At 31.5% G+C, this 13,941-nt stretch overlaps 2 protein-coding genes and 1 long non-coding RNA gene across 5 annotated transcripts in view; 2 read left to right on the top strand and 1 right to left on the bottom strand.

The window, feature by feature from the left end:
* Nucleotides 1–13,941, top strand: part of LOC132952409 (uncharacterized) — a 217,122-nt gene that overhangs the window by 147,028 nt on the left and 56,153 nt on the right. The window lies entirely within an intron of this gene.
* On the top strand, nt 2,564–5,167 carry LOC132952211 (uncharacterized). 2 transcript variants are annotated; one of them, XR_009665451.1, is made up of 3 exons: nt 2,635–3,506; nt 3,595–4,088; nt 4,160–5,167. It is a non-coding gene; the product is annotated as an uncharacterized LOC132952211 (long non-coding RNA). The 2 variants fall into 2 exon arrangements; XR_009665450.1 differs by having other exon boundaries at nt 2,564–4,088.
* LOC132952210 (uncharacterized) lies at nt 5,307–7,209 on the bottom strand. Of its 2 annotated transcripts, none has more exons than XM_061024417.1 (4): nt 6,585–7,209; nt 6,173–6,262; nt 5,974–6,060; nt 5,307–5,493 (listed from the first exon to the last, which is right to left on the bottom strand). In XM_061024417.1, exons 1-4 carry the CDS (start codon nt 6,699–6,701, stop codon nt 5,365–5,367), a joined length of 423 nt encoding a protein of 140 aa, XP_060880400.1. In that variant the 5' UTR covers nt 6,702–7,209; the 3' UTR covers nt 5,307–5,364. The 2 variants fall into 2 exon arrangements, with proteins under 2 accessions (XP_060880400.1, XP_060880401.1); XM_061024418.1 differs by having other exon boundaries at nt 5,980–6,060.

The raw sequence follows: 13,941 nt of genomic DNA, 5'->3' as shown, positions 1-13,941 counted from the left end.
TTTGTAATAGTATCGACATTTACGAATTAACCGCACATGCATATATACCATATGTATTTATAAATAAATATATTTAGTAAGATGAAAACCCATTACTTATTCCTTAATATTTTATACGAAAATTGGATTTTTTAAATATTTCTTTTACTTATATTTATATTTTCATAAAAATTATTTTTATTTTTCAATATACTACGTTTTAGTCTTGAAAACGACATATTATAACACGATATTAAAATATTATTCATACATTGACAATATTCTAATTAAAATGTAAATATAATATAATATTACTATGTACATAATAATATTTGGTTCGCGTTGTAATTGCTTAGTTCATAGCAAAAACGTAGACGGTTATTTTGAAACCTTTAAATCTTAGAGCCTACGACCTGTTACGAGTATTAAGTATATAGTGTCCACACACGAATGTATTTGTTTTGCTCGGAGTAAAATATATATTTATTTTTTAATTAATTACTTAACTGCATATAATATATAGAAAACATATTAAAACAGACAATAACATAACATGTAATTATAATGTAAGTTCTTCATTGCCAGTTAAGAGAGATTTTATTTCGAACGACTTTTATACCAGATACTCGTAATACTATTGAAATTTATTGCGGTCTACGATATACTGTGCACCATCGAGCGTTATTCTATTGACGTTTAAATATATTACACATTTGACCGTTATTTCGTTGTCTCTTCTAGACGTGAAACCGTTTCACTAAAGTCGAATCGATTTCGATAAAATTACTGATTAGGTTAGGCTCGTCGCACACGTCATAATAAATCAGGAAAACGCAAACTAAGAAGTTATAGTGCCGCCGCATAACATTGGATGCGATTCTAAAGGAACTTTCATTTTTTTTAAGCTTTTTTCCGTTGTAATATAAACTCAAGATAACTGTCGTCTAAAATGAAGTGTTGTGTCTACTCGATTTTTGGCCGAAATCGATTATTTGGGTATTAATGCGTATCATTTAATAAACGAATCAGATAGGTACATCTGTCTATTTAGGAATTATTTAATGTGTACAAATTTAATATTAACTGCCTTTGACTTAAATTCACTTAAATTAATTTATTAGATTTTCGGTAACTTTTTGTCTACAATTTTGTTCATAAAATAAATACTACTTAAAATGTAATCATACAATTTCAATATGGACTACGTAGGTAGGTATGGCAGTGTTTGTATGTTAATTTTTGCGTTTTTATTGTCAAACAACATCAATATTTGTAATATTTAACTTATAAATAAATACACACACATTTTATATTTTAAAATTTTGCTGTATATTCAGACTGCATACGTAGTGCTACTCAGATATGTATAATGATTACATTTTATATGTTTTTTTCTCTTAAACGTGTTAAAATCCAAACAAGTTATGTGCATTGAACAATAAGTAATTATAAGTGATAAAGAACTTACAAGAAATTGGTATGAAAGATGGATAAGCATCCAGTAGTACCACTTGACAGGTTAATTTGGCAAGACTAGCATTTGTCTATAGGTTAGTATATTTTTAACAGTCTGTTAGGATTTAAAAAAAATATGTTGTGAGAGTGGAAACAAGTTTAATAAGTGAATTTTGGTGATTTTGAACTCTTTGATGAAAAGAGAGGGGGTGAATTATTGACGTTGACAGGTGATTTAGCGGTTGAATTTTCTGGTATTTGTGGAGAATATAATTTGTTATAGGTATACGCTGAAGCGGAAACAATTTGATGAAATCAAATGAACTACAACGCCTAAAGCGTTCTAAGTTTTAAGTTTCAGAAGTTAAAAAGTGAATTAAACAATTTAATAAAGTTCACCTAATAACGAATTTATAGGACCAGTGAGTGCCACGCTCGTGTAAGGTGTTTTTCGGCCCAATTGTTATTCTTTGCGATCGCTTACAAAATTTAATATATTACATTACGCCTGAGTGATACAAATATATTATTATACATAATGATATTACACATTTATAATATTATACTACATCATTTTTTTATGGATTCGCCATAATGTAATAAATTACAAAATCTATATGGAGTCACTATATGTACCGAGAGTTATTATTGTCACGTTTGCGATTTTCCAAGTTTCTAACCATAATAATAATAAAAATAAAGTATATTGTGTTATGTAATATCGCCGGAGTTTATTTGCGTTTTATAACCATTTGTTTGTGTGTTTGAGTAGAACTTTGTTCGATCGGAAATTATTTTATATATACGGTAAAACGTGATTTCGTTTTTCGTGTATTCAAATGTTGAATGAAGTGTTATTATCTTTTTTGTATTTATACCTACAAAGACTGTTCTACGTTTACACAAATTCGATTGGAAACGCGAACAAACAACGCTTTGACGTGTTTTATATTTTGTTATTTCATTGAAAAGTGTACAATTTTGTTTTTAATTCGTCACTTTCAGACGCGAACTATAATGATTAATAAATAATGTATTCGTCCCGGCCCTCCTTCCCACGAGGAACGACTTTATACTATATACAGGGTGATTCAAAATTTATGTTACAGCCATTTTAACATATAAATATTCAAATTAGAGAAAAATGTATGATAAAAAAGTTTTTTGATTTAGAAACATCTATTATGATTTCACAATTTTGTAATTGTTAACAACATTTTAGGGCGGTTTTGGGGGGTCAACTTTATAAATTCAAATAGAAACCTATACTTTTTTTGCAATCATAATGTGGGGGAATTTTTTTAATGAATTTTAGTGAATGAACAACATTAATTAATGCAAAGCTCTATGCTTGAGAGCTATTTACAAATTTTAGAAATTGCAATAAATTGACCCCATGCCAACAAGTAGGTAGCTAATAGTGTCACTACTATCAACTCGTTTACAACTACTGTCATACCCGTTAACCTATTCATAGAAAAAAGAGATAAACCACTGCACTATCAATCGTCAACCACCTCGTAAGCATTAATCATACTCAAAAGGTGATATCCTTAATATAACTTATAATGAGTAATGACCATTGACCGATAAGCAGAATATTGTTCGTTTCGAATATCGATAAGTACCTACGAGTGGCAGCGATTACTACAGAACCCACGGCTTATAATATCTATGCTTATTACCTTTTGATATAACTTCACACAGTGATACCGCAAAATAAATTAAATTAAGTTAATTCTGTGGTCACTGGTCACACTAAAAAGCTAACCTTAAACTGTTTCATTGTTGTATTCTAAATTCTAATATAATATGATAACTGATAAGTATTCAAATATTTAATATTGTATATTGTATAAGACTCACCATCGCATATTCGCAATCCGTATAACTTAAATTTGAATTTGAAAATATATGTAATAAATAATATGTGAAAATGCGTTTTTTATAATACTGTAATTTTTAAAGTATTTCATTTATAAATAATCCAATTTAAAATATGCTATAATTACTGGTATTATGCAAGCAAATTGGATACTTGGTTACTATAGAATACTTTTGCAACATTTTTGGTAAGTTTCCTTGAAATTGAGCAGTTAAAAATCAATGAATATTTATTAAGATTATAACCTTATGCTTTATAATCTGTTTTTCTTTTAGTCGAATCTGTTATTCTGGATAAAATACAATTTTTATTTAAATATTGTACCTATACATATGGATCACTTAAATTGTCTGTTGCTTGCGGAGAAAATGTGTCACTTGCACAGTTGTACAGTAAGAAACAACACTTCATAAAGAGTGATAGGTTTCTGGTTATTTACAAGCAAACACAGTTATAGAAAAAAATACCAGTGAAGCAAGTATGAGTGTTTTATTATACAATATTCATTGAAAAATAACATAATCAAGCTACATAATAATACAATACAAACACCCAAGACAACAGACATCTTGGACACTGTCTATAAGAATTATTATTTTAATATTTCCTATTCAAATTCTGGGGATTCTACATTTCAATACAAATATAACCCAGATTTCAATAAGCAAGTTTCAACACAAATTTTCAAAATATGCATTGATATAATGAAAAATAATAATACTTTATTTTCATGATATATTAATTATGGATTGACAATAGAATAAAATAAGTATGTATGAACATTTTTAATTAAAAACTTAGTTTAATTTTTAATACTTTTTTTAAATTTTTTATATTTAGCTAGTAAATTTAAAGTTAACTCATCAAAATAAAATTCTCACACACAAAACCTACAATTGCAAACAAATGATTTGGAAAGACACCTTGAACATGTTAGACTGGTGAATGTGATACAAATTTTTCTTCAACATTATATGGGAAAAACAAAATTTCATAATAATGGGCAGGTTCAATCAAATCAAGATAACTTACTTTTACCTTTGACAAAATTTTAGTTGATAATTAATTTTATATATTTAAAATGTGTAACTAAATATTGAAGCATTATTATAATAACTATTTCTTATAAGTAGGGCTAAGAGTTTTTTTTTTTTTTAATACTAATATTGTTTGTTTAACTTTGATGTTCAAACAATTTCATCTTATACCTAATCTAACACTTAATAAAAAAAAATAATAAGTAATAAAGATAGTAATAAAGACTGAAGTCATGATAAAAGATATATGAAAAGCTTATATTTTATAGTAAAAATCAATGATTTTTAAATGATAATTATAATTTAACTCTTAAAATTAATAAGTAAAATAGTCAAGATTAAAGACATTTACAAAAATATAGATTTTAGAGCAACAATTAATAGTTTCTTAAATATTAAAAATCTCTAGCCCTATTTATATATTGTATTATAGAATTATTAAAAATGTACTTTAATTTGTATGATCTTATCTAGGATTTTGGATATGTTCATTTTTGATATTTTTTATTAGTTTTGGTCTTACCCGAATTTTGTTATAATTAGCATTATGGAAATTTGGCCGAAATCTACTAAAGATCTCAATTATCGATGTGTTCATTATCTTTGATAAGTTAATATTAAATTAAAGTCCATTGTTCGGTTATTTTCTAAGATCGTATATGGTCTATTCACACAAGTAAGATAATGTTAAGAATAACGATTTGTTGTACAATTTATTTTTACATAATATAAATTACTATGTATTTATAATAAGTGTTCAAATTGTCTTCCTCTTTGATTAAAACATATATTTAATCTTTTTTGGAAGTTATTCATACTGGCTTCTTTTATTACTTCTGGTGGAATATTCTTGCATTCAGTTATAATTCTCTCCTTAAGTTCCATAATGTCTCTTGGTGGAGTTAAATATACCTTTGTTAAAAAAAAAAAAGAATGCTAAGTATTTAAAGAAGTGTTATACTTTCAATTACACAAGTTCTAAATTATATTTTGAAATTTTATTAAATTTTAATTCAAATTTTCAAACTTAGCACAAACTTGATCCTCAATTTGGTTCATCTTATCGCTGACCATTTTATTAATTAGGATTATCGAATTTTTAATTATTGGTTCGATATTTGTGTCCTTCAAAGAGTCCTAGATACAACATACATAAAATTACAGTTGACTATAAATATTGGATTTATTGCCAAAACCAAAGAATATAAAGATCATATTATTACTCTACTGATATTTGTATAATCATTTATTTAAAACTGCTTCTATTTGGATTTAAAATGTGATAATTACTAGATTTAAATATTAAAAATTACATACATACATATATGTTAAAATCATAGTGATACTAATTTGTGTCATGCTATTCATATAAACATATAAATACACTTATGTATAATATACATACATATAAATCTGATAGTGTTTTTTATACAAATAATTTGTCTGCTTAAAAAAAATTAAAGGTATCAGGTTGTAGGTATAGGAAGTTACTAAGTTATTTGAAAATTAACCATATTATAATTTAAATAAATAAATTAAATGTTTATTATTTAATTTTATGTATTTGTATTCACATACATATTGAATAATATTATGTATATTTGTACTAATACTTACTACTACCTGTTCTTTTTCAAAAATTATATTCTTTTCCAATATATTTATTTGATTGCGTAACTCTAAATTTTCTTTTTTAAGTTCTTTCTAATTGAAAAATAAACAAAAAAAAACAAAATAAAAAGTATTTGTTGTAAATAAAAGTTATCATATTTGGTATTTTAAATTCACAGATAATTACTTATTTTGAAATACTAACTTTTTCCAATTCCAACTTGCTGACCTCTTCAGCGTATGCCTCATTTTCATTTAAAAATACAGTTGACTTGGAAATAAGTTCATAATTTTTCTAAAAAAAATGTTTTAAGAATACAAGTGAATTTAAGTGTTTATTGTTATTTATTTTTTGTTTGTTTTTTTTTGTATTTATGACTTAATATTGTCAGGTTATGTACATAATAATTATGTATATTTTTTGTAAAGAAATAGAGTAAACTAGTTAATAATATAGAAAAAAAACTACCTACTGAAAACTAAACCTTAATTCACGAGTAATAAAAAATATTTTTTGATGAAAAACGTTAAATTAATTTAAATCCTAAATTATTCGTTTACATCTAACTGTAATACTACTAATACTGTGTAGTCTGTATAATAAATTAGGTACTTACTTGCTTTAATTCCTCATTTTCAATGACAATTAACTCGGCGGCTTCTGCTACCATTTTATAATAATCCAATTCGGACCCAGTAAAAGTCGGGTTATTGGAAACATATGCCGCAAACATTTTAAAAATAAAAAACTTTTAAAGACTAACGAAATATTAGAAAATATGTATAAATTCTAATAAAATCGAATGAAATCGGTTTGAGTTTATAAAACGCAATGGTTAAGAAATACATACATATACGGATTGTAAATGTACAGATTATCTCCAAACGGGTACATGTATGTATGTAGGTACTAAATAGGCTATTATTCGATAAGATCAAACATTGTTATCGATGTCATATTTCTTTACTATAAATAAACGGTATTTCAATCAATTAGTAACAGCAAAATAAAATATTGATTAAAATATTTTTTATTTTATACGTTTTGATCCATTGCAATTTTAAATGTTCATATGACGAGGAAAACTATTATTAGTTTATTAATTAATGTCAATTTTAAGTCTAGTGGAAAATGTATTAAAGACTAGGGTTTTTTTTAAGGAAAATATAATTTGCAATACTTAATATGGATTTAAGTATTTTTTTTAAACAGAGATCCGAAACATTATTTTGGCTGGGTTCACGGAGTACCCCAGGTCAACCCTTGCACTCCTGCATAAATATTTGGTATTTGGGGTTAAACGTTGACAAACAAATTATAATTATGATTAATTTTATTCTGATATACGGGTTTGCGGAAGAAATGCGAATCGTATGATAGCAATAAATGAGAACACCATTTATTTTGCTACCTGTCGGCGTGCGTTGTGTGGTTAAGCATTTAAAACGCAATTTCTAAAACTTTGAATACCTCTCAAGCATAGAGCTTTGCATTAATCAATGTTGTTCATTCACTAAAATTCATTAAAAAAATTCCCCCACATTATGATTGCAAAAACATTATAGGTTTCTATTTGAATTTATAAAGTTGACCCCCCAAAACCCCCCTAAAATGTTGTTAACAATTACAAAATTGCGAAATCATAATAGATGTTTCTAAATCAAAAAACTTTTTTATCATACATTTTTCTCTAATTTGAATATTTATATGTTAAAATGGCTGTAACATAAATTTTGAATCACCCTGTATATTATTACTTCACTTCATGACATGCACGAGCTTTGATCAAGAACGGCAAAAATAATTATTTGGAAAACCGGCAATAACGATATAATTCAATATCGTCATCTCGAACCCACAGAGACTCGTGCGTGATTCGTCAGAGGCCTGCAGAGAGGTGTTATTCTTCCGGATTTATATATATATTGTATAGTTGTACTGTTTACAATTGTTTTCCTTAACGAATTCCAGTCTCGTTAACACACACGTAGTTTCTCGAAAAAACCTCAATTGGGATATCCTGCGCCTCGAGGTAGTACACTTATAGTGCCGAAATGGCCGGAGAAGTACAGGGGTACCTATAGGAAAAAATACATTTATAATTCAACAGTCGTATTGGTGAAGACGCGTTGGCGTTCACGCGCGCACAGTTTATAAAAATATGATTCAAAATACAACATCGGTGAGATTGATTTTTTGATTTTCGTTTTTCGTGGCTCGCGTTTTGTGCTTATAATTTAAAACCGTTCAGTAGGTATCTATTAACGAGGAGACAAGGAAAACGTTTCGAAAACAGTATGGTATTTTTAATCGCAAAATACGATTGTTTTGCACCGATTTGAAATTATAAAAAAAAAAATGTTTACATTAATGCACTTTGTTTACGATTCACCCTGTATAATATTAACTGTACCCGGATAATGCGCACCGAACGGTTTGACTAAACACGTGTTCGTGCAATAAACCCATATAATAATACAGACAGTGGATCTAGATAAATTCCCTTAAACTATTTTTTCTCTCGCCTCACGCGTCGCATTTCCCATCGATTCTCTCGTCTCCTCGGTGGTTGCTTATTCGACCGGCGTCCCGGCTGATTTATTTCGTGCGCGTTTATTCAATAAATTATTAGCAGTGAACATACAATTCTATATATGTACGTATATTTTATTATGCATACCTATATAGTACTATATACATATTATAAACACACGTACATATCGTAGGTAATAACGATAACCACGATAATAACAGTTACGGCGACGGGTGCCGAGACGAATATAAATATATTTATCGGTGTAGATCGGGCGGCGCGAGTGTGTGAGTCGGACGAATACTATAGGACTGCGGAAAAATTCGTGCGCGCGCGGAAAAGTCGTCCGACAGACCGTCTGGGACGCACCAGCAGCAGCAGCACGAGCATAACCGATCGTACGTGCAAAGTGGTCGTCGACAACGTCAATCGCGTACAAACCGTCTACTTGTTATAAATAATATTTTACGACTTCGGCGTGGTGGCGTCCGAACACTTTCCTCCCTGCCATATGAAACGGATGGTTACGCGGTCGGCGAGCGGTCGTGCTGCAGCCCGCCGACCCTTTGCGGAAGGCGGGTGATGATGGCAGCGCGTGACGAAAAAACGGATGGGCCGATTACCGAAAACGGCGGAGACGAAAGAAAACGTCGACGAAATGAAACATCGGCCGTTATCTCGCCCTCTCCCGCCCTAGAGAGCTCAGCGACCTGTTTACCATATTATTATTATATTATGATCTTCATTATAATAATATCCTTGTCGGAGAGCACACGGTAAGCGTTATATACCGACGACCGAGCTATGTTATAGAGACGCGTGTTAATAGCGGCGTCGGCCGAGCTTAAAAATTTACATTTCTTCCCCTCCTACAGTGTTCTTGTAGCGCCGCCCGCACGCATACAGATGAGTCGACTAAAGTCCGCGACACGAAAAGTGGCCGATTTGTACCGCGACCCGTTGCGGCTTCCCTACCTGTTAGCCATTGGTTCTCAACCTATACCACCTCCTGCCCGGCGCACGGCGGTCGCAGTGCCATGCATCTGCGCGCAATGTGTATTCCATACATTATAGTAGACTGGTTTTTTTTGTGCACCCTTAGCTGATCTTCTGGAATGCCTGGAGGGCAGCTGCAGAATGTGCTGTGGTAGGGGATACAGTAATGCACATAATACAAACACGTTTTATGGCACTCGTGTTTTATCTTTTTGTATGTTGTGTACTGTGCGCTCGTAAACAACTATTTTTTTACACTGTTTTTTCTCCTGCGTTACCGTGTTAATCCATTTAAAAATGTCGTTTTCCGATTCAGATACTCACAGTCAGAGTAAAAAAATTATTCATAGTGTGTATTTATTTTTAAAACAATTATCAAAGAAGTCAGATTTAACTGCTGATTTTTTTAAAAATGCGCAAGTTGTTACTGCCGAAGCTTGTGGTGTGGGTTATCGTACTGTAAGACGGATTTGTGCTGAAGGAAAAAATAATATTAATCCAGAAACACCAGGTGCGGAACCTACATTTGTTTCTCCACGTAAAGGGTATAAACGAGCAAAAACTGTTTCGGAGCTGGATGATTTCGATTCCGATGTTGTGAGGAGAACTGTCCACGAGTTTTACGACCGGGGTGAGTACCCAACGGCTCAATTAATATTAAATGTCGTAAAAAAAAAAACAAATTACAATGGGTGCGTTCGATCAATGCAAAGGCTCCTAAAAAATTTAAAATTTACTTACAAAAGATGTAACGATGGTCGTATGTTTTTAATGGAGAGGAATGATATCGTCGCACTTCGGTGTAAATTTTTACGACAAATGTGTACGCTGCGAAAAAATAAAGACGATCGTCCAGTGGTTTATCTCGATGAAACGTGGGTAAACCAAAACCATTCACGCACCCTTATTTGGCAAAATGAAAATAATTCTGGTGGTCTGAAGGTGCCGACGGGTAAAGGAGGCCGACTTATTGTATGCCATGCAGGATGTAGTCGCTACGGGTTTATAGAAGGGTCAAAATTGGTATTTCGAAGCAATACCGGAAATACCACGGATTATCATAATCAGATGAATGGTGAAGTATTCAAAGAGTGGTTTATTCAACTGCTTAAAAATCTAGAAGAGCCATCAGTTATAGTCATGGACAATGCGCCTTACCATTCAATCCTCAGAGACAAATATCCGAAAAGTAATTGGAGAAAAACCGAAGTACAACAATGGTTAAATGAAAAAAATATTGAGTTCCATCCATTGGAAACATTACCTGAACTTCGGCAAAAAGTTAAAAACCTATTGCCACGTGAAAAAAAATATGAGCTGGATGACATTGCAATTGAAATGGGTCATGAGGTAATCCGTCTTCCACCATACCACTGTAAGTATAACCCAATTGAGTTAATTTGGGCTCAAGTTAAGGGCCAAGTAGCGAAATTTAACAATACTTTTAAAATGGTTGATATTGAGCGGTTAACACACGAGGCATTAGATGCAGTAACAATAGACGACTGGACGAAATGCGTTCGTCATGCAGAAGAAATTCAGGACGAGGACAACAAAAATGAAATAATGAGGGACACCATGATAGAACCAATAATTATGACAATATTACCAGATGACAGTGACTGGAGTGATGATGAAGAAGATATTGACGAAGAAAACCACGGATAACATATGTCTTAAATAATATTAAATTAAAAATTTTTTGTATTTGTATTTTTTTTTAAATTTTTTTTGTTGTTTGGTTTGAATAAAAAAATTAATTATAGTAATTTTAGTAAATTATGTTTAACTCTTTCGGTCCTGATTTCTATCTAAAAATTCATAATGGTGTAAAAAAAGTAATTATAAATAGATAATATAATGATAAAATAATAATAAATAATGGTTATGGTGTATAACGTCTTTGTTAACACTATTAAAATTGAAATATAAAATCATTTGTATAGGAGTTTTGGAGTTTAGGAGTTACCGTGTTGATTACGCGTTGAAATGGTTAATTTAAAAAAACGCGGCAATTTATTTAATTAGATTATGAACCACTTAGGCGAAACGGCCGCTAGGTTCGCGACGGTCATCGGCCACATTTCATGTCGCGGACTATAGGACAAATTCGGTCGGCGAACTACGCGCAATACACTATAATGTAGGGCACGGATATTTTGTGTATAGGACTTTCTTAAATATACGTATTTTATTACAGTTTTGGTTTATTATAATATATTATACTCTATACATATACATTCCAGCGTTTACTCTACACTTATAATGGCCATCAAGGGACCGTTTGAATAAGTCATTACAAACGAAAAGGACAAAAAACAAACATAAAAAAAAAAATCATTGTTTAATCATTTTTATTTACTAAATTATGAATGTATCAATTTACAGTTGTATTTAAAAATGTAATTTATTTTACTTTGTTTCAGCTTGTCATTTAAATACATGTTTTCAATTTTATTTTTTATAAATTGAAATGTTCATTGATAGTCATAATATAATTTAATGTATTACATTTAGTTATTTATTCGACTGAACTGCAATTGTATACTCCTTACATTGAAATATTTTCTTTTTCATCATCTCTATTTATTTTTCGTAATTTTAATTATACACAGCATTGACAACCTCGTTATCACTTAGAACTCTTAAAGTTATTAAGACATTGTATATTTCAATGTTTTGTTCAAAATTAGGAATGTTTACTACTGGAATTGAATTCATACGCGTTTTCGACGCATACTAACGAGTTCTCTTTATCGAAATTACGATTGACTCTTATCGACTCATAAATAAGTCGTTGCTATCGATTATGTCGATTTAATAATGGAATTTTTACCAATTCTTTTGGAAATGTATGTCATTATTACAGTATCGTCGCAATACCCATCGTAACCATTTATATAGTCTATTAATGTAAGCCAATTGTGTGGGACGTTCGATGTCAAGTCGTTACTACCAATATGTCATTAGGTATAGCCAATGTCGTTATAGGTGATATATACAGTATATAGTAATGAGGATACAATTTCGAATTGTTGTGCTTAGAGACAATTTAAAATTTCTATCCGATTTCTATTCGATCTCGATCGTATATATTATCGTATTCGTGTACACATTATTTGTTCTAATACTATTATGTTATGTGAAACAAATTACGTAGTCCATTCTTTAGTATAGCAGCGTTTCGGGAATGACGTCCGCAAAGTCAGTCTGATCGATTCAAAAAATTAGTTTATAGAATTGATTAATACAAGGTCGAGAGCAAACAAAAAATTATATCGATTTCGAAATTCTGATAACCAATTTGCAATTATTTTTAATGTGTTTCGATCGCGCATAACGTGAGTTTTTATGGAATTCAAAATATATAGGATCCTTTGCCGTAACATATATTGTTCTTCGTCGATTCGAAAACGGTGCACGACCGTCAGACATTGCTGGTAAAGAAATGTATAAATAATATGCGAGGGCGGTCGCCTCGCGTGTTCGACGATATGGTTAGTATCATTATTTTGGTCAGCTGCCGTTTCTGAAATTTTTAATTCGGTGTTAGTATTATCATATCGTTACTGCGACTTGGTGTACTGCACCGAAAATTGGAACCGGCCCGGTCGCGTGTCTGTCCTCTCTGCTCGGGTTTTGTCTGCGACGGTTACAACCATAAAATCACATTCGCAGCAGACCGACAGCTACAGAACGAACCACCACCACCACCAACGAGTCGTCTTCGGTGTAATTGTTTAAAACAAAATTATTATATTATTACATGATATATATATATGTGAACGGGGAGGCGGTGCTTCTGGTATTCTTGCGACCGCTTTCTAATATATATACGAGGACCAGTAATCCACAGGCGTCGTCGGAGGTGAGGTGGAAGTCTAAGATCGGGGATCGGCGGTGCGGCACGTATTATACTGTACACACATACAAACGCGTGTACGTATATGTGTACGCGTCCCGTGCGAGGTCTAGCTTGAAGCAATTACATCGAAACTTCCGGACGACACAATGCAACAACTTTTCAGCGACTCCGCCGCCGCCGCCGCCACTGCCGCCGACGAATTATTATAATGTCATTTCCGGTCAACGTGTTCCGTTTCCTGCAGTCTCGTTTGTATATACTCATACGCGCGTGCACACACACACACACACACACACACACACATATATTTATACATGTGTACATCATATATTATATTGTACCGCATCGGAATAAAATGTAATTAGAGCGGACGAAACGCGGTCCGCTCGCGCAATGAACCCGCGCGCCGCCGGCGTAATGGAAACTTCGGGAAGTTTACATAAATTTCGCGCGTTAAATTATTACGCGCGCTCCGCGGAATTATCGTTGCGTGACGACTCCGGTGTACCGATATACCATGTACGTATATAATATAATGCGTATATGTGCAGTGTGTGTCGCGGGTGTGTGCAGTTTGGG

Source organism: Metopolophium dirhodum, chromosome 9, assembly GCF_019925205.1.
Source record: "Metopolophium dirhodum isolate CAU chromosome 9, ASM1992520v1, whole genome shotgun sequence".
NCBI lineage: Eukaryota > Metazoa > Arthropoda > Insecta > Hemiptera > Aphididae > Metopolophium > Metopolophium dirhodum.
The sequence above is the reverse complement of the archived record's forward strand: the minus strand, read 5'-3'. Positions and strand labels throughout refer to the sequence as shown.